The sequence below is a fragment of the Lagopus leucura genome, unplaced genomic scaffold (assembly GCF_019238085.1).
Source record: "Lagopus leucura isolate 7727_CA_CO unplaced genomic scaffold, USGS_WTPT01 Super-Scaffold_100035, whole genome shotgun sequence".
Lineage (NCBI taxonomy): Eukaryota > Metazoa > Chordata > Aves > Galliformes > Phasianidae > Lagopus > Lagopus leucura.
In genome coordinates, this window is record NW_024962284.1 from 1206175 (window position 1) to 1225577 (window position 19403).

Sequence of the window (19403 nt, forward strand, 5' to 3'; positions counted from 1 at the left end):
AGATACAGACAAATCCAAACAGTATTTCAAATCTATACTTGTCATCATCTGAAATAATGTTTTTCAGTTGAAAATTTATTTAGATCCAGTTTTGTTTTGTTCAAGGCTTAGAGGGTGAACCATGAGCAACTGCCTCTTTGGTGGCTTTTTTTTTTCCAGCCTGTGAAAGAAATTAGCAGACAGTGAACAGTGATCTTACTTTTGATGTAACAGCTAAGTGACTTACTTGTGACATCTGAAGTATATATACCAAAATTAAGATCGGGCATTAAGGGCATCTGTGTAACTGTATTCTACTAAAACCAGCATGCAGACTGTTGTGAAAGACAGTGGAAGGTGTTTTAAGCTGTAAGCTCTTCTGCAGGTGTCTGAAAGGAAGACTGCTGAAGATGGAGAACCTCTTACAATACTGGATACCCGGATAAATCCGTCTATTTAGATATTTGCATTCTGAAGACAGCTGTGGGTTCTTTGTAGCACAACACTGGTGAAGTATTATTGGCTAGACGCATGTGCTTTGAGTGCTGTAGGCTGGGAGGACTGAAAAGCCAGTTCATATCATGAACCATATTAGCTTGTGGATAAGAATGGCCAAATCATAATCTGTTCTGCTAACCAAACTGATTCTGTTAGACCAAGGTCTTTTGGTTGTTGGAGATAAGCTTAATGTTCAAGTGGGTGAATCTTGTACCAGATCTCACTGCTGGTGTCCTTCATAGAGGTTTCCCTGTACAGGATTGCCCAATAATCTGTTCTAGGGCTATAAGCTTCTGATGCTCCATCCTCCTTAATTGTCTCGAGTTCACATGTGCCAAAGCTTTGGAAGCCTTAAGATGTAAAACTACCAGTTATGTTTTAGTGGTTATGTTTTTACTTATCTGCTTTTACCTTAGGAAACCTACAAACAAATCTCTTTTTACACAAATTGTAGGCTTACATGAATTTCTAAGGAAAGATGCAAATAAAGTATAAATAAATTTGAAAGAGGAGCTGCTGTGCCAAGTCCTTGAAGCCTGTTTTTGGTGAAATGGAATATTTGGCAGGACAGGATTTGCTATCAGCGTACAGAATGTGGCTGTGTTATTGCACGTGTGGAGTTTGGCCGTATAATCATAAGCTTTGCAGGCAGCCCATTGAAAGGATGAGAAACAAAAAATATAGTGTTTTTCTAGAATGCTGTTATTCAGCTGGGTCTGTTTGCAGTTGTTGTTTTTTTTCCAATCAGTGCTTTTATTTCTGCTTCTGCAGCTAAGAATATGGAGGTAGAGAATGAGAGGCTTGTTCCCCTCTCAAGTATCTATCCCCCTATCAAGTGTCCTCAGGTTTTAATGGTAGGGGGTTTGAGATGGTTGTCTCAAATTCAATGTCAGAACACTGCATTGCCATAAATTGCTGGTTTACATAGTGCTGTATGATACTGAACATGCAGTGTCATCTTAAGAGTGGAAAAACTGGGAAACAATTGGATTCTTATCGGATTCTTAAAATCAAAAATGGCATCTAGTGCTCATGTTGCTCAGGCAGCTAATAACCCTTTTCTTGTTTTGTCTTATGTAATTTTGAAATGATATTAATATGAGTTGTGAGTAGAGGTAGCCTGGATCTTGGGAAAAGTACTACAAAGTGAGTGTGTCTGAAATACTGGAAGCAATCTTATCAACCCTTGCTCCTTTCCCCTGTTTCTATGTAGACACCCAGTGATGGTGCTTGGTTTTTTGTTTGTTCTAACACTTGCTAGTGTTTTTGTTGTCTTCATATTCTATGTTGAGGTGTTCTGCTCCTATAAAACAATAAAAATATAGTTTTCAAGTTTACATAAGATTTTATTTTTTTTTTAAATTCTGCGTGAGAAGCGTACTAAGTGCCTGAGTACTTTGATTTCTCTGCAGTGTTGGGTTTTTTTTGGTGTTTTTTCCAAGTTCTCAGACTGTTTTACAATCCTGTTACAAAATGCAAGATATGGATATAAGGGGCATACAAGATGTCTTTTATGCCTATTAGCTCAGCCATTAGCAAGATAAAATTATCAGTATTCTACTCACAGTTTTGTGTTCTAGAAATCTCTTTGTGCTCATTAATCTTGAGGGCGCCAGTATATACTGAAGTAAAACAGACAAACAAAACACTGAGCATTTTTTGAGGTGGAAACATGGAAGCAGGAATGTTGCCCCACAGCATCATGGGGAGAAAACCAGTGTAGTTCTCTCTCCAGATGGCACCCCTACAGGTGAGGCAGCAGCCTGTGAAATTACATTCTAAATTACACTGCAGCTGAACACAGCGCACAGGGCAAAATGTTTTGGTATAAGTAATAAATGACTTGATTCAGTACCTCTGACAGTTTATGCAATTTGCAAGAATGCTGTATGGAGCTGGGGATAAGGGGAAGAACAACAGCAATGCTGGAGTGGAATGGTTTGGGATAAGGACTGTGAGAATTTCACTGTATTGCTCGTTAGGAGGTGCATCTTCCAGAGACTGTAGATAGTGGGCATCTCAGACAGAAAGAAGTGGATATCCTTCTTTGTATCTGTCTTTATGGATATACATTAAGATGTTGCTTTGCAGCTTGCTGACTGTTGGTGTTAACTATTTGTAAGATTTGTCTTTGAGGTCACATTTTCATTTAAAAGCATGAGAAGAATTTATATGAGCCAAATGCATCGTATTTTTAGAACGGCAAGAATTAAGAAGAGCTTTGTGGGTTCCAGTCTGTGCTTTCAGCTTTGCTGAAAGCATAAAATAATCTGGTGCAATAGGAGCTCCTGGCCTTTTCAACCATTTTGCAAAGCTTACAAAAGACTGTATTGCTCACAAAGCAGTAATGTTCGTTCTGGGGTTCGCTCTAAGGATTTTGTGAAAGTTAGGCAATAAAGTGGAAGAGAGGGCAGCATTTGGATGAAAAGTATCCCATAGAGCACTGTCATCTTAGAAATAGGATGAGAAAAGGACATTTCTGTAGTTTTCCAACTGTTCTTTTATTGAACAAAAGGGCAAAAAAAACAGTGGCTGTAGAAATACAGAATTGTTGGAAGGGTGAGGGAAGGGAAAGCAGTCTTTACAGATTTGCTTGGTTCCTGCTGTTTGGTCTTGTAGGACTGCAAGTCTGAAATCTGGACTTTCCATTCTCTTTTTTGTTCTTCTCTATTGTCAGTCAGTTTGTACAAATCAAGCCACATGGTTAAGCTGTGTTACAAGCAAAAATAAGGATTTTGCTTGAAGTGAAAAAGCAAAGTGTATTCTAGTTGGATTTGTCTGAATTTATTTGATGTCATAAGAATGTGAATGAAATGCGTTGCACTATTCAGCAGAGATCATATTCAAACTTGGTGACAGGATGGTAGCAAAACTTTTGGCTGTATGTCTCTTTGAAATTTGGATTTGACTTACAAGTAGTTGCAGTTTAATGTTTTATTTGAAATATTAATTGTGTGTAATGCTCTTCTCTGTCCTGTGCGCTCAGAAAATGCCTGACTGAAAATCTGGGAAGTTTACAATAAGCTGCTCTACTTGGCTAGAGTGGTATTCTCTGCTTTAGTCTATGTTGTAGAGTACAACCTTCTCTAAAATTAACCATAGCACAAAAAAAAAAAAACTAAGCAAACATTGCACTCAGGAATTTTATCCTGAGAACATTTTAAGTTCTGGTGCTGTTGTATGATGCAGACCATTCAGAGAACCTCGTGTATTTGCAGTGTGATTCATTTCCACCTATCTTTCTCAGCATTGTCCAGTCTGGTGCAGGGTACCACTAGGTTGCAAATGTCAAGAAGCAAAGATGTGTTCCTTTAGTGTTTCAGTGACTTCCTACATTGCGATAGTTCTAAAGCTGCTTGCAGTTTGCAGTAGGAAAAGAATTTCTTTTGTGAGTTATTGCTATAAAATAATACTTAGAGCTTTTCACTTGGGATTGAAGGTGAATTTGACATTTTGGAACTCAGGTAGTTGGTTTAGGTGGATATTTATTGCCTACAGTTTGTTGATTGATTAGATGTTAAGGTATGTGTAGCGTGGGGGTGTTTATCTCATAAGGTTCGAAGTGATGGCGCTACTGAGAAATTCTTTAGGTGCTGGCGCTTAGCAGGGAGTGTGGACATGTAAAAATCTCAAACCGTGTTGGTGAGTCTGTCTGCATTATTAAGTATGCTAAATGAGAACTGTAATGGCTTCTAAAATTCTTTCCCTTGTGTGCATACAGGGTTATTTCCTTCTCTTTGAGTCTATGCTGGATTCTGTCATCTATGCAAAGGACAAGTACCTGGCAGAGGGAGGCTCAGGTTGGTGTGCATAATTCTTTTAATAAATGTAGCTCTGAGGGAAAACTAAATTAACTCGGAGAACTCAGAGACTTGGAATAAGCTATGCATGAATGAGAAAGTTGCCAGTCTAAATGAAAAATGTTTCCATTAGCATGAGCTTCAAGGCATTAATTTACTGTGTGGATAGTAGAAGAGCATTAGGTGGGGTATCAAGGTCTCATGTTAATGGTGTTTTTAAGATTTGAAGGGGTTATTTATTCTTAAGCACGGCCTAAATTTTTCCTCCCTACTTCTTTCCACACATACCCCTGTGGATGGGGAAGAAAGAAACACAGTGGCAAATAAACTTCATTTTAAGAGTACACTTTTATGTTTTGAGGTATTATTTTCCTTAATTGAAGGATTTGGATGGTAACCTCAAGCTGTATACTTCAATGAGAAATGCTTAATTTTTTTTCCCCCAGATCCTCTGATTTGAAGAATGAGTGTTGCCTATCTGGACAAATACAGATGTATAAATGTCTTTTAATCAAATTAGGGCACTGGGTTTAAAACCTTTCAAAATACATGAAGCTAAATAGCAGCAATCAGAAAAGGTTGTATTTGTTTTCCTTTCTCTAAATATCAGTTTCTGCAAAACTACAAACAGAAGAAGTTTTATTCTTTAAGATGTAGCACTGTTCAGTAAGGTACATCTAGGATTCATGAAAGAATCATTCTTCATCATGGAAGAATTCATGATGATGAATTAAAGGAAAAGTGGATAGAGTGCTTTCTAGGGCAGTGGAAGTGTGGGGAAGACATATGGTTTCGTATGCTAAAAATTATGAATTAACTAATGGAATTCCGTTGGTTCTGTTCAGAATTTTTATCCTGTGCCAGTAGGAGTGGACTTTTTGGCTGGAGAGGTGGGGAAGTGACAGAAGAAACATATTTCACTTTGAAATTGAGTTCTTTTGTCCTTTTAAGTAAATTAGATAGCGTCATCTTGAGCAATGTTTAAATAGTTTATAATGTAAATATTTAGTGTGCATGAGGTGCAGTCTTGTGCTCTGCGTATGCTTTATTCCTTTCAGTTGATTCCTTTGTCAGTGTTGTATTTCATATTGACCTTTTCAATCATAGCCATCAGTCTGGTTTTTTTCCCCCCAGTTGTGCTAACCATGCGCATAGTTAGTTTCACCAGGCTGCCTTAATGATTGGATTAATGACTGTGTAACAGTGCTCGCTGCAGTGCTTCAATTTGATTGCAGTAAGCTTTTGTATGCTACAGAGTGCAGAAGAAAAGAAGCAGTTTTTTAATGCAGTTTAACATTTGGTTGAGATTACTGTTCATGTGTGAAAATAGAAGCCTCTTGAACAACTTGACACAGAATAAAAGCATTTTTCTTTTCAGCCAGATCTGTAGCGCAGTTGTAATGTGCTCTGTGTAGGTATATGCTAATCATTTTACATCACAGTGTAATTATTAAATTTGAGGACATATTTTAAAATAGTAAGGAATCACTTTATTCTTAGCTAGTACTTCCATAGCCTTTTGAATGGAGCCAGAAATTGTTGACCTCTGTGGAAACTATAATAGAATCTTGTTCTCTAGGATCTTTCTGTATTGTTGGCATATTTGCTAGTGGCTTGAGCTTCAACGGTTTCCATTTGAGAGAGTGTGATGATTTTGTAGTACGCTTAACCTTTGTGGTCTCAGAATGATCTTGGGTTGTTAGCTGACTCTTGCTACTAGGTATACTGTATTCCAGTACCAGACTGGTACTGTCAGGTTTTGAACAGAATGCTTAAGATGCTTGCTGTTACTGCTCTGCCAGTTTGCATAGCAGGTAAATGGCTGTGCCCAAGATCCGTGCCAAAATTGCTCAACAATCAGTTTAACAAAACCGGTGCTTCTGCAGCATAGATGTACAGCAGCAGCAGTGTGGGCGCATCCAAATTTGAATGAGCTGAAACTGAGAGCTCATCCAGTACTTAACATCTTAACAGAGAAACTCCTGAGTTCTGCCATTCTGTCTGAAGCCTCTTAGAGTTATTAAACCAAAATGGTTATTTATAGGGGCTGTTTGCAAGCTGAGAAAAGCAGTAGGAGCAGCTGTGACTTGGCCAAATCCATCAGTGACTGAGGCAGGAGGAGAACCCTGATTCCCAGATATGTGTCCAGTTGGTCATATCATAGCCACTTCAGCTTAACCTATTGGCATACTGAGTCAGATTATGCCAAACTGTCTAGGGTAATGTGTATAGTATGCAATAGTTTTATTTGAGAACATAAAATTCTTGCTGCCTGTGACCCATCTGTTCGTTCTTCAAAGCTGTTTATTTGCTTGAGTGCATATTTTTTCCATGTACTTGAGTGCAGTGCACATCAGTTAGGAGTGACATAGGCAAGGAAGGTATAGTTCAAAATGTAATCGCTCGTTTGTATAAAAAAGATGGTGTATTCACTTGGAATTATTTCTGCATATCCAGGGGACTACTGTCTTACCCTTCAGCGTCCTGAAATTTGTGAGGCATTGCTAAGGGAGAAAGGGTTTCCCATTGTGTACTGTTCACCACGTGAGCTGCTACTAGTGACAGATGACTTCAAGGCACTGAGTCGAGAAGGACACAGATGTCAAAGCGATGAATCTGAGAGCATTGTGGAGCATGTGCTTTTGTCCAGTCAGCATTTTGGTCAGCTCATCTTTGAGAAGGAATAATTATTGAATCATAGCTTTCATCAGGGGGAAAAAGTGACAACTCGGTCAAGATTGCACAGGAAGGTGTTACAAAGCTGCAGAAAAAGCAGGAGACTTTTGGAGGATCAGGGATAATGGTTGCAATGCAGGTTGAAGGAGATGTTTTTAAACCTTGACAAAACTCTTCTGTTTTTGCATGATTTAGGATGGTACTTGGATAATGTGCTTACGTTCCCAGTAAAACTTCAATACAGTGTATGCTTCCGGATGCAATTGGGTTTGCAAATTTAGCAGTTGGTGTTTCATTGTCATCTTTTGCCCACAACTTGTTTATGGAGCTTGGATTTATTTTTCTGAAGTCAGAACAGGCTTAGTCTGGCTTTTTTGTTGTTGTTGTTCTGTTGATGGAATGAACAAGAGCTATCAATTAGGCTTGGGCAGCAATGTTTACCTTTCTTGTTTTGGTTTGTTTTTTTTTGCTTGTACTTTATGTGGTTGAAGACATTTCACTGCTGATTAAAGGATTTGTTATGTGGATAAAGAGATTTAATAAAGTCTGATTGAACACTTGATAGGAAACTTTTTCCCTTAAGAGAACATGCTGGAAATGCAAGCTAGTCTAAGGAAGGAATGTTATAGAATAGTCCATGTTTCGCTGTCATTTTTGTATGTAGTTTCTCTACATTTCTGTAAGTATTTTCTGTATCTGGGTCCTCTTTCACCCCTCTTGTATGCTTTCACTGCATTCCTTGCATCCTGTAGTCACTTAATGTTGTGGTGTCAAGTTGTGTTTTAATTTCTGGAGTGCTCGTGGTTGCTCTTGGAGGTTTGGAATGCTTGGTGATACAGCATGTAATGCAGTTCTCACACTAGTAAGCAGCAATATGAAAGCTTTGAGAAATATAAATCCCTTATTGATGGCTCTAGAAGCTACTTTCACATACTTCAACACCCGATACTGATTTTTGTGCATGTGTGACAGCTGTCAGGTGTGCTGAACCAAACAATTTGTTTCAAACAAGGCAGTTTGAACATCTTCCTGTTTTGATACTCATCGAATTATCTTCTTACTGTTGAGTTAATTGTAGGCTGTCCATGGAAAAACCTTCTGTTTTCAGCTCTCATCTGCAAAGTGAGGATGATAGTTCACTAGTGCAATTCCAGTTTAAGCTTGCAGATTTTTATTATTCTGTTTTAGTCAGAATGTGAGAAAAATGACGTTGTGCATGCAAAAGATGTTTTTGGTTATGTTAAACATACTCTCACAGTATAACAGGATAATTCTAGTTTACTATTTCTATCTTCAGTATTTTTCAAGGCAAAAAAAGTAATGCCTTTCTGACCAGTGCTTTCCCCTGTGCTCATTTGGGTAAGCCAATTTCAAGCAGAGCTGAAGATAAAATTAATTTTACAGTTCACTAGATTTTTTGGGGAGTAAAAGAGAAACTTTGCTTTAGTTTTATTAACGCCATCACATTGATGTATCAGTAAAAAAAAAAAAAAAAAAAGTGCTTAATAGGAAGCATTTTGTTCTAAAGCCAGATTAAAAAAAAAACACTAATTTGTGTGATTTGGAAGCCTTTAAAGCCCTAACGGCAAATGGGAATTTTATTTGTGGAAGGAAGCCTAACTTAATACTAGCTTTAAAATGGGCTTCTCTTAGTATTCGATAACGCTTTAGACAGCCATATTTATAGCAGCTGTTCTACCTGTCTTTTCCAATCAGTAGTGGGTAAGGAATTGATTATCTTTCCTGTAGGAAGCTCTTGAAAAGGCAAATGTCAACTTTCCACTACTGTTTGGAAAAGCTGTGAATAGATGGGTTTTCTAAAAACATTCTTGCAAGAGGAGAGCACAAATGTGAAGATAATGCAAGAATGATAGATATTGATGTAAAACCGGGGGGGAAGAATTGGTGAGGGGGTTGTCTTCTGTCATTTGGATTCCTGTCATGCTGTTTGGTTAGAGATAGAAGTTTCTCTTATTTTTGGGTGTCTGGAAGTCATTTTCAGATTGTAAAGCATGTATCAGCTGAACACAATAAGAAATAGGAACCAAATACCTCAGTGAAAATATTTGCTCTTCACTGAAAATAAGGTCTTTTCTTGCTACTGCAGATTCCTTATCTGGATTTTCCTTTGCGTATCTATCTAGGAATTATCAAATGTATTTCAGTGCAGTCTCTAGAAGCCAGAATAGGATGTTCCAAAATATTTCATCAAACATGAAAATTTCTATTTGTGTCCTGGCAGTGGGGTTTGGCTAAAAGAGATTTTCTCCTAAGGAGTAAATATTGTTATTAGAGTAGTGTGGGGAAAGTGTCTAGTCTCCCCTGTGGACATACACAGAAAAGAAAGCAGCAGAAAAAATCTTGTCTAAGAACTGAAAAAAGTTTTTGTCTTTTTAAATGTTAATCACTTAGAAAAGGAATTATGCATGCCTGAAAATAAAATTTCACTCATCTGTTTGTTGTTGTTACAGTTTATCCTGACATTTGCGCCATCAGTCTAGTAGCTGTAGGAGATATGAATAAACATACAGAAAAGCTACGTTTCTGGGAGGATGTATATGGCTTTGACATGTCTTGCATGAAGAAAGCTGTAATTCCAGAAGCTGTTGTGGAGGTGCTGGATCCAAGCACTCTTATATCTGAAACCAGCATAATTAAGGTACGTACCAGATCCTTCTGAATATTCGTCAGATTAGAAGTTCCATTTTATTATTTGTGGGGAAGAGAACAGATATGTAGACACACTTTGGCATATCAAAAAATGTGTAAATGCTGTAAGGTTCTTGATGTTGAGACTATATGACACCATATTTATTATTTTTTTTTCCAAGTTTAAACAAGACCATAAAGATGTCTTGTAGGATAGAACCATCTAAACATGATATTTTCCTCTATCAAGAATGAAATTTACTTGCATTTCAATAAGTTACAAGTTGCATAACTGAAGTGGAAAATAAAAACTAACAGAACAACAGAGTTCCATTTTACTTTCCTTCCCTCTTCAGTTAAGTTACTGCATGGAGTTACAGGGTGATTCCTTAGCTATGTCTGCATAGTTAGCTAGCTTTGAAGATCTTGAGTTGCAGCATTATTCACTGTTATCTATGGCTTTCTTCAACAAAAATAGCTGTGCTGAGACTGATAATCCCTTTAATATGAAGGGCTGTTCTCAAGGGGTTCTTCTCCCAGATTGTATAAATACCTGGGAATAACTAATTTTGACCTTCCTCTACATTTCTTCATTCTTTTGTTTAGTTTCAGGATTCTTTCCTTGTAGATGGTAGTCATTATAGATGTCTTAGATTTTGTTAACTGAGCTTGTTTTTACCAGGCTATCTTCATAGTCAATACACATGTCCCTTTTAGTTTATATATAATTATGAGCAGTCACTGGCCAGCACAGTTGCATGGGCTTAGCAAACTTTCACATTGTACAGCATTTAACATAATGGCTCTGCTTAATGGTTTTGTACGTACTTATTTTGGTAACAGTCATGGTTTTTAAAATAGACTGTAGTCAATGTATGTGCTTGTTTGCTTGAAATTACAGTACGAAATAGTAAAATTAATGAGTTGAGCGAAAGTGGCCTTACAGGTAAATTGTTTAAATCAATAGTATTCTACAAAACAAATAGATTGTATTTTTGAGAGAAAGATTAAAAATTCATCACTAGCTTATTACAGACAGTGTCTTAATGTGCTTTCTCATATTAGCTAGTTCTTGTTTTGAATAGTTTATACTGTAATTTTCAGGAAGAATGATATTTCCTAAAGAAAAACAAGGTAGCAAAAACTGACCAGTAATGTATGAAGTGCTTTCTGTCAACAGTATATAATATTATATAATATTATATATGATATATTATATATATATAATGTAAGGCATTTTAGCTGGGTGTGTGAACTAAGGAACTTCTTACAATGCCACTTGTGATGGATTTTTTTTATTAACTGAAAACAGTTTGTTTTTTTTTTTTTTGAACTTCAAGTATTTGATACTTACATATTTAAAGTAAAAATAAAAAAAAATTGAAATGCAGGTTGCAGTTGGATCTGACAGTATCATAATTATCCTGGATGCTGTTCTATGACTATATGAAAATACAGAAGCTGTTCTCTACCTCCTGTGTTCCTTCTCTATCACACCTACTTCACATTCTGATGCTTCCATGGTTGTTCTGCTGTTCAGCAGAGGGCCTCCATAGGCTGCAGGAAGGAGCCAATCGTCCTCTGTGCAGTTCATCAGAGGTCAATGCAAAGTCCTGCAGTGGGAAGGAATAACCCCTATGCCAGTGCAGACTGGGACCTACTGTCTGGAAAGCAGCTTTGTGGAAACACAACTGAGTGTCCTGATTAAGCCTAAGCTGATCAGCCCCACGCCCTCTTGCAGCAAAGGCTGTCAGATGACAGCCTTGCAGTATGCACTAGAAGGCTGCTGCCAGCAAGTCAAGGGATGGAAGCCTACTCTTGTCAGTCTTGGGAAGCCTGATGGTAGAGCACCAAGCCAGTCTTGGCTCCTGAGCGCATGGGCAAGCTGGGTGTACTTGAAGTCTAGTGATCCAAGAGGATGAAGTTGATGAGAGCTGAATCTGTCACACAGGGATGCAATTCCACTTAAATATGAGGAATTTCATTATTTTTAATGAGAGGATGATTGAATGTTGGCCCAGATTGCTCAAGCTGCTGCTCAGGATACCCATATATATAACTGTGAGTGATGCTTAATGTCAGCTATGCAAAGCTGTCAGCATTACTTCAAAGCAACTTTCTTGAATGCGGTGAGCTACAGTGCCTAGTACCAATCTATTATTCCTCACTGTCTATTGAATTTGACATCTGGGAGAAAGGATCTTTAGGTACTTGGTCAGTGTGCGTGTATAGTTGGCTCTTTCCGTTTTTAAAAAGCTGTGTTAATACTGCCCTACAGAGATGTCTGTATATGAAAGTAACTGTACAACCTGTAAAAATCATCCAAAGAGCCGTCTCAGTTTCTATTAAGCACTGTTATCTGACAGAATTGTTTTATTCTTTTCAACAGCGTATTGACTGTAATACTGCATCTATTCCTGATTTAGAATTCTCATCAGAATTCACCCTACGAGTCAGAACAAGCACAAAGTGTACAGTAAGATAATTTTAATTTTTCTTATATGGTCAGTAGAACCTTTTAACTAATGCACTGTTTGAAATAAACCTTTGTTTTTCATTATTCCATGTCTTGAAACTTTTTAATTTCTGTATTACAGAGATGTGACATGAGCCCTCTTTCTACAAAGAGTTTAAACTCTTGTAGTATGATGACATGGTACAGTATGAGGAAGAGAAGTGGAAGCAGGGTCCTGTAGCCTGGGAGGAATACAGGGCTGTTGTCCGTGTGTATAGAGATAGGATTAGGAAAGCCAAGGCACAGATGGAGCTGAACTTGGCAAGAGATGTGAAAGACAACAAGAAGGGGTTCTACAGGTACATAGGCAGAAAGAGGCAGGCCAAGGAGAGTGCTCCCTCTCTCATGGAAGGTAATGGGGAGCTGGCTTTCTCAGACATAGAAGAAGCTGAGGTACTCAATGAGTGCTTTGCCTCAGTCTTCACGAGTGGTCAGGCTTCCCATGTCTACCAGGACCCTGAGGTGAGGGTGTGGGGAGTGGTTTCTGTCCCACTGTAACAGTGGAACAAGTCTGATCCCTCCTCATGAAATTGAACGTGTACAAGTCCATGGGGCTGGATAATATCCATCGTGGGGTTCTGAAAGAGATGGCTGGTGTGGTTGCCGAGCTGCTCTCCATCATAAAATCATGACTGTCTGGTGAAGTCCCTGGTGACTGGAAAAAGGGAAAAATTACTCCTATTTCTAAGAAAGAGAGAAAGAAAGACTCAGGGAACTGAAGGCCACTGAGTCTCACCTCTGTGCCTGGGATGATCATGGAGCAGATCCTTCTAGAAGCATTGTTAAAGCACATATGAGATAAAAGGTGATTTGAGGCAGGCAGCGCGGCTCTGATCATCACTAAGATGATCAGAGGGCTGGAGTGCCTCTCCTATGACGAAAGGTTGAGGGAACTGGGATTGTTTAGCTTGGAGGGAAAAAAAAAAAAAGGCTTCAGGGAGACCTCATTGTGGCCATTCCAGTACTTGAAGGGAGCATTTAACAGGAGGGGGAATGTTTATGGGGGCTGTTTATGACTGTGGATAGTGACAGGACAAGGGGGAATAGTTTTAAACTGAGTCAAGGGAGGTTTAGGTTAGATATTAGGAAGTTTTTCCACACAGAAGGTGGTGACCCACTGCAGCAGGTTGCCCAAGGAGGCTGTGGATGCCCCATCTCTGGAGGCATTCAAGGGCAGGCTGCATGTGGCTCTGGGCAGCCTGGTCTGCTGGTGGCAACCCTGCACATAGCAGGGGGTTGAAACTGGATGATCATCATGGTCTTTTTCAACCCAGGCCATTCTATGATTCTATGATTCTATGATAATGGGTCTTAGCGTTGTTCTTGTTGCTGTTTTCTAGCCCACTGATTTCCTGAAACGCAAGTTCTCTGTTCAGACAAGTTGTTACCATTATGCTGAAGAGTGAATTGGTCACTGTTCTCTGAAGAGATTTAAGTTTAATAAAAATAGTAAAAACAAAATAGGTAAACTACATACACTGAACTACCTAAGTTCACTTTTTGTTTTTTTTTTTCTTGGTCATTCAGTATTTGTTAATCAGTGTTTCTGTTTTCTCATTATGTTTGATTATTTGAAAGTGTCCAAGGGTGAGCATTCCAGTAAGTTCTTTAAAGATGAAGCTCATGAGATGATAGGTCTGCTTAGCAAATCTCAGGGCTAGTTGAGGAATCAAAGAATCATAGAATCACAAGGTTGGAAACGACCTACAAGATCATCTAGTCCAACCGTCTCCTCATCACCATTGCCACCACTAGCACCAAACCATATCATGCAGCACGTCATCCAGATGCCTCTTGAACACTGACAGGGATGGCAACTCCACCACCTCTCTGGGCAGCCATTCCAGTGCCTGACCACTCTCTGAGAGAAAACGTTCTTCCTTATGTAACTGGTTTTGGATGGATCTGCATGTTATTTCACACTGCTGCATTCGTCGCCGCAGTTGCTGCACAGCAGGTTGCATGTGAATTTGTTGGCATTTTAAACTGAAATTTTCCCATATATGTAATTTAAAATATTAACTTGGTGTAGTAGTTGAGTACTTTGTAATTGTGCATCATTTATCACCAAATTAAGTAAAGACACAGCAATACCTGTGATTTTTATTAAATCTGCCAATTTCATTGTTCATTCAAAAATCCCTCTAGTTGCTAATTAGTTGCAAATTCATAAAATAACTCTTTTTGCCTAGGGGCAAGGTCAGCTTTGATTTCTGACCATGCTCTAATGGAATCATGGGTTAATTTAGTTCACTTGTCCACTTCTGGAATAACTGGTAAGCAGATGGAAATTGATCCAAATTCTTTGTCGCTTTAACTGCTTGAATAAAGTAAAGTAGTTTATTTCTTAAAAATCATTTTTTCCTAGCGATAGATATTTACAAAAACTTTGTTTCAGTTCTGTTCTCCTGGCAAGTGTGTCACTGATGTGTAAATCCAGATACATACATGCCTAAATGTTGTGACTTCTGTGGTGAAGGTGAGGGAGTAAGTGGAAGAATGGTGTGTCTGAAATTTTGCACTGAGTGCAGGTTTTAAAAAATGGCCAGAACTCTGTAAAGTATTCTGCTCTTCATCATTTAGGTTTATTGACACTTAGAGAGAAATTTCCACTCTTTCTATGATGAATTGTAGAAGTTTAGGTGGGGGTTGACAGTTCATCCATCATATCAGGCTGCCTAACCTTGCAGCAAATGAACAATACAAGTCCATCATTTATCTTGAGAATTTTGGGGGAGGTGCTCTAGGATTGCGATTTGTCCTTTGAAAATAACGCTTGATGTTTTTCTGGTTTGCATCTGCTTTTTGTTTCTACACAATCATAATCATAGAATCATAGACTGGCCTGGGTTGAAAAGGACCACAGTGATCATCTAGTTTCAACTCCCCTGCTGTGTGCATTGGCCAGCCAGCCATTTCCTAATCCATCGAACAGTCAATCCTTCACATCCACACTTCTCGTATTTAGAGAGAAGGATGTGGTGAGGGACCGTGTCAAGGGCCTTGCAGAAATCCAGGTAGATGGCATTAATATGTTGTGAATCCTACCGTAGATTGGTTACTAGTGTACACTGTTATTTGGGCTATGGAGTGAGGATTTGCATGTTGCATCATTCCAAGATACTACTGTGGTTGTACAATAGGCATCACTCTATAGAAATGTAACAGCAGAGTGGAAAGCGTCGCCGCTTTTGCTAAAATTGTTTTTGCAGAAGCATAGATCAGTGAGAGGTAATTCAGTAAGTACCCAGAGCAAGGAATTGTAGCCTCAGCCTGTTGCAGCTTGCAATGTAGTGCTAATCATTGAAGAAATTAACTTTTAGCTTGCAGTCTGCTGCTCCTTCCCATCAACCTGTTTCCATTTCTGCGGTGACAGACGTTAAATAGTAAAAATTTACAGGAATCAAACTAATAATGCAGTCTCTTTAATAACTAATTAGTGCATTTACTTTCATTATGACTTGGAAGCCCCTAAGGACCTCAAGTATAGGCAGTCCTTCTAATTACAGTGGTAAGATGTTTAGCATATCTAAACTCTGACCTTAGTTTCTTCTCAGTTTTTTTCCCCTTTAGTAGATACTACTTGAAATTGTTTACTTTCAGCCGTAACAGAGAAATTGATCTCTTCTTAGTTTATTCATTCTTAGTTCTTTTGAATTATTTGGTATGTGGTGCCTAGTATTTCAGAAGTTATTTTGGGATGGGAGGAATCTAAGCTTTCCTGAGAGCAAGTATAGCAAGTATTCATGTTTGCTTTTTTTTTTCTACTATGATTTTCCACTTAACATCTCTTCTCAGTAGTATCCTAGGGGTGTCCTAGAAGTAAGATTTCAAAGACTGAAGATAATAAAAGCGAGAAGCAGTTGTTTGGAATGATTGTATTTGATAGACTCAAAGCACTTTTAAGTGCATGTTAGCTTTATTTCGGTCTTACGAAGATAATGGCCAAAAATAAATTTAATTAGTCTCTGAAAGTGTATTTTTGTGGTAATGAATTAGGGTTTGTCACTGCTGATTTTAATGAGACATCTGGCTAATATCAGTTAATAGATGCTGCTGGGAAAGTATTGCATTAATTGTATTCTGAGTTGATCACTGTGTGTGCTTTTGAGATAAAATATAATGGTGATTACCCTCAGTGTAGAAATCAATTTGACAAACTTCCTCTTTTGTTTGTGAGTGTTTCCCCTGTGAGCCCATCACTGTTGATCTTTCCTAGCTGAATAACAATATCCCTTGGGAGGAAAATGGCAGTATCTCTTCATTGCTCCCAGGAGATGTTGTCAAAGAGCAGGGGATGTGTGTAAGAAGTTGGAGGGAAGAAGGTGTGAAAGAAGGATAATGAACCGCAGGACGTGACTGATGTATTAAAACCTTCAAGAGAAAAAGGAAATTGAGTTGCCTTGAAAATTGTTTTGAGTTAGGAAAATGTATCTTTAAGTCTTCTCTGTTAAGCAGTTTAGTCCCGTAATGTCCAGTCTTGCACTTGAGAGCCAAAAATGAGCGTTAGCATCTAAATCTTAAGTGAGGAAATACATTTTTTAGTTGTGAGTTGGAAGTCTGACTTTGGTCCTGCTGCAAAACACACCTTGAATGTCTGCTGCCTTAAAGACCACAATATCCCAGTACAAAGCAGGATGTGGCCTTATGATCTGTTCAGTTATTGGTAATCTCCTCTTCACTGAGATCCAGATTTGTGTTCCTTTTAAAACAACAAAAAAAATTTTTTTTAGTAGCAAGTGCTTTTTATTTTTTTACTGTGATAAAAAGGCAGCAACTCTGCCGCATGGATTACAAACATTCCATCTCCATGCTTGGATAAACTCCATCAAAAGCACATTATCTCCCACTTCTGTGGCCAGCTGTCTAATTGTATTTGTTGTAGCCGCTCACTGTTGGAACACGATGCTAGTGAAGAGCAAGAATGATAAATTACTCACTGTAGGTGATAGCAGTGATGATAATTTTTAATTTCCTTGTTCCTAAGTGAATTGGTAAGGTTGCCTTTGAGTTCCCATAAGGAGTCAAGCAATCTCATTTGTTTTATCCTGTTAAAAAGCTGCACAAAACAGACAGTCGTTATGGAATAAGCCTACTGTTCAGATATGTCTGCACTAAAATTTGGTCTCTTCTTCCCATTTCAGGTAAGGGCTGCAAAGTGAAGAATGCGTACACCCGTTACAGCTCTTAAGGATTTTATGATCTTGAATAAAAGGAAAAATAGGTTTAAGATAAATCACTTGTGAGGGGAGAAAATGTTGAAGAAATGAGTCGCGTTGAGAGGAAGTGCTTCATTTACAGATCATATGCTTGCATGAACACCTTAGTGTCCCTCAATGATGGGGGAAGACCTTAAACTATTCTGAGAGTTCTTTGTCAAAGCCTGGGTTGGATGAAACTGAGGAGAGGTTACTGGATACTATAATAATTTCAAAAATATATTTTTTAAACTGTTGAGTAAACTTTTGCTAGCCTTTGCCATCTCAGTAATGCAAATCTGTTCCTAATTGTTTCTTTAACTCTGTAGTTAACCTTCTTAGGTCCCTAGCTAATTGTGGGGAGTTTATTCTGAGGCTGTGGTTTTTGTCCTCATGGCTCTGCTTTCTTTCTGACAGTCTACTTGAAAGCAGGAAGAATAATATTTCTGCATCATTTCTTATATTTAGCATCCTTTGAGGCTGGAACATGTGTCTAAGTAGAGTTTTAGTTATTTATTACCAGTTTAAAAGCCATCATTTTTGTTGTATGGTATTCAAGAGACTGGCACTGGAAAGCTTCTGCCAGTGGAGTTCTTAATGGTTGATGCCTGGTGAAGCTGTAAATGATCTGTTGAGCAAAAACAAAACTGCGATGGAAGAAATAACTGTTATCATTATGCTTAAAACAAAAGAAACCAATGCAGTAGTTACAAAATGTCACCCGACATTTACAGTGGCATTATTGTCTTGTTCCTTTTAGTTTGACTACAAATCTTTTTTCAAGTTATTTTTAAAAATATTTTTACATCTTTCATTAAAATCTGGCCAGCCCTTTGTTTCATTTTAATATGTCCTTGTCCGTGAGATTACTGCATGTGTGCACAGTGATTTTTTTTTTTCCTTACCTTTTTAGCTCTGTGTTTAAATTTTACTGCAAAAAGGGAGGACTTATTCTTCCTTCAGTTTGCAAGCACTGGAAATAGCTTTCTTTGTAGTAGTGCATATTTAAAAGAAGTTTGTGATTAACTGTTGTAGCTTCTGCAGTGTGTGGTAATGTTCTAAAGTGAAATCACCTGAAAATGCTTTGAACTTTGTACTTTGAATTATTTCATTAAAATGCACTTAAATGCAGAGCGTATTTATTGTGCATTTCGGTAACAGAGCACCAAACTCTACTAACAAATAATAGAAATTAAAATGGAAGAGAAGATACATTAGAACCTGAAAAGATTGTCATCAAAGTCACAATTAGTTTTGCATTATTGGGTATTTTGACTTCCTGATTTCTTATCAGAAGCATAAATTCAGTAGTGAATTTCCAGGACTTTGACTTTGCTGTGAGGAACAGCTCTGAGGGAAGTCTGTGAGAAAGTAGATCAAGTGATATTCTAAATACAGTGTAGTTATTTTTGAAAATGCATAATGGGAAATGTTTCTCTATAATGTTTCTTGTTCTCAGCCTGTTCTCTGAAGTGACAATTTTTTTTTGTGTCCAGACGATTTTGATATAGTTACTAATTCCAAGACCTATGATAACAAACATTGGTTTGGTAATATACATACAAGTTCTCATCTATGAAAAATAAAAATAAGGAAGAAAATGTTACATTGTTTTTGGCTGAGTAGTTGTAGGAAAATTCAAGATGGGAACCTGTGCAGAATTAGAGAAAAGAATATTTTCTATTTTGCTACTTATCAAACCTACATATGGAAATGCTCTGTGTACTCCCTCTGTCTTTGGTAGGAGACCAAGTGATTTCTGTTAAGTGCCAAAATTAAATTATTCTGCAAGTTTGATCTTAAACTTGTTTTGTAGTGGTAAATACACGCTTCCTGGATCAGTGGCTTTGTAGTCACAACAAAAGTCTTGTGTTCTTTTTTAGGTCTTTCTTCTGGCTCAACAATTATTTCAGTTTCAGTATTGAGGGGAATGGATCCGTTTTAGAATGCTGCAAGAAATAATTTAATGAATCAGTGCAGAAAACAATGTAGAATCCCTGGAACCCTGCCTTTGGTAGACCTTGTGATGTCTAATTATCACTGATACAACCTCTTGATTTAGGTAGTCAAGGGCAGTGCTTTAGCATT

The 19403-nt window shown here is 38.0% G+C and overlaps 1 protein-coding gene across 1 annotated transcript in view; it reads left to right on the plus strand.

Moving 5' to 3' along the window:
- Positions 1-19403, plus strand: part of PRMT3 (protein arginine methyltransferase 3) — a 48344-nt gene that overhangs the window by 19233 nt on the left and 9708 nt on the right. The window contains exons 10-12 of the mRNA XM_042882727.1: positions 4199-4277; positions 9425-9612; positions 11992-12078. Of these exons, the coding sequence (XP_042738661.1) occupies positions 4199-4277; positions 9425-9612; positions 11992-12078 (354 nt within the window). The remainder of the gene's footprint in view (positions 1-4198; positions 4278-9424; positions 9613-11991; positions 12079-19403) is intronic.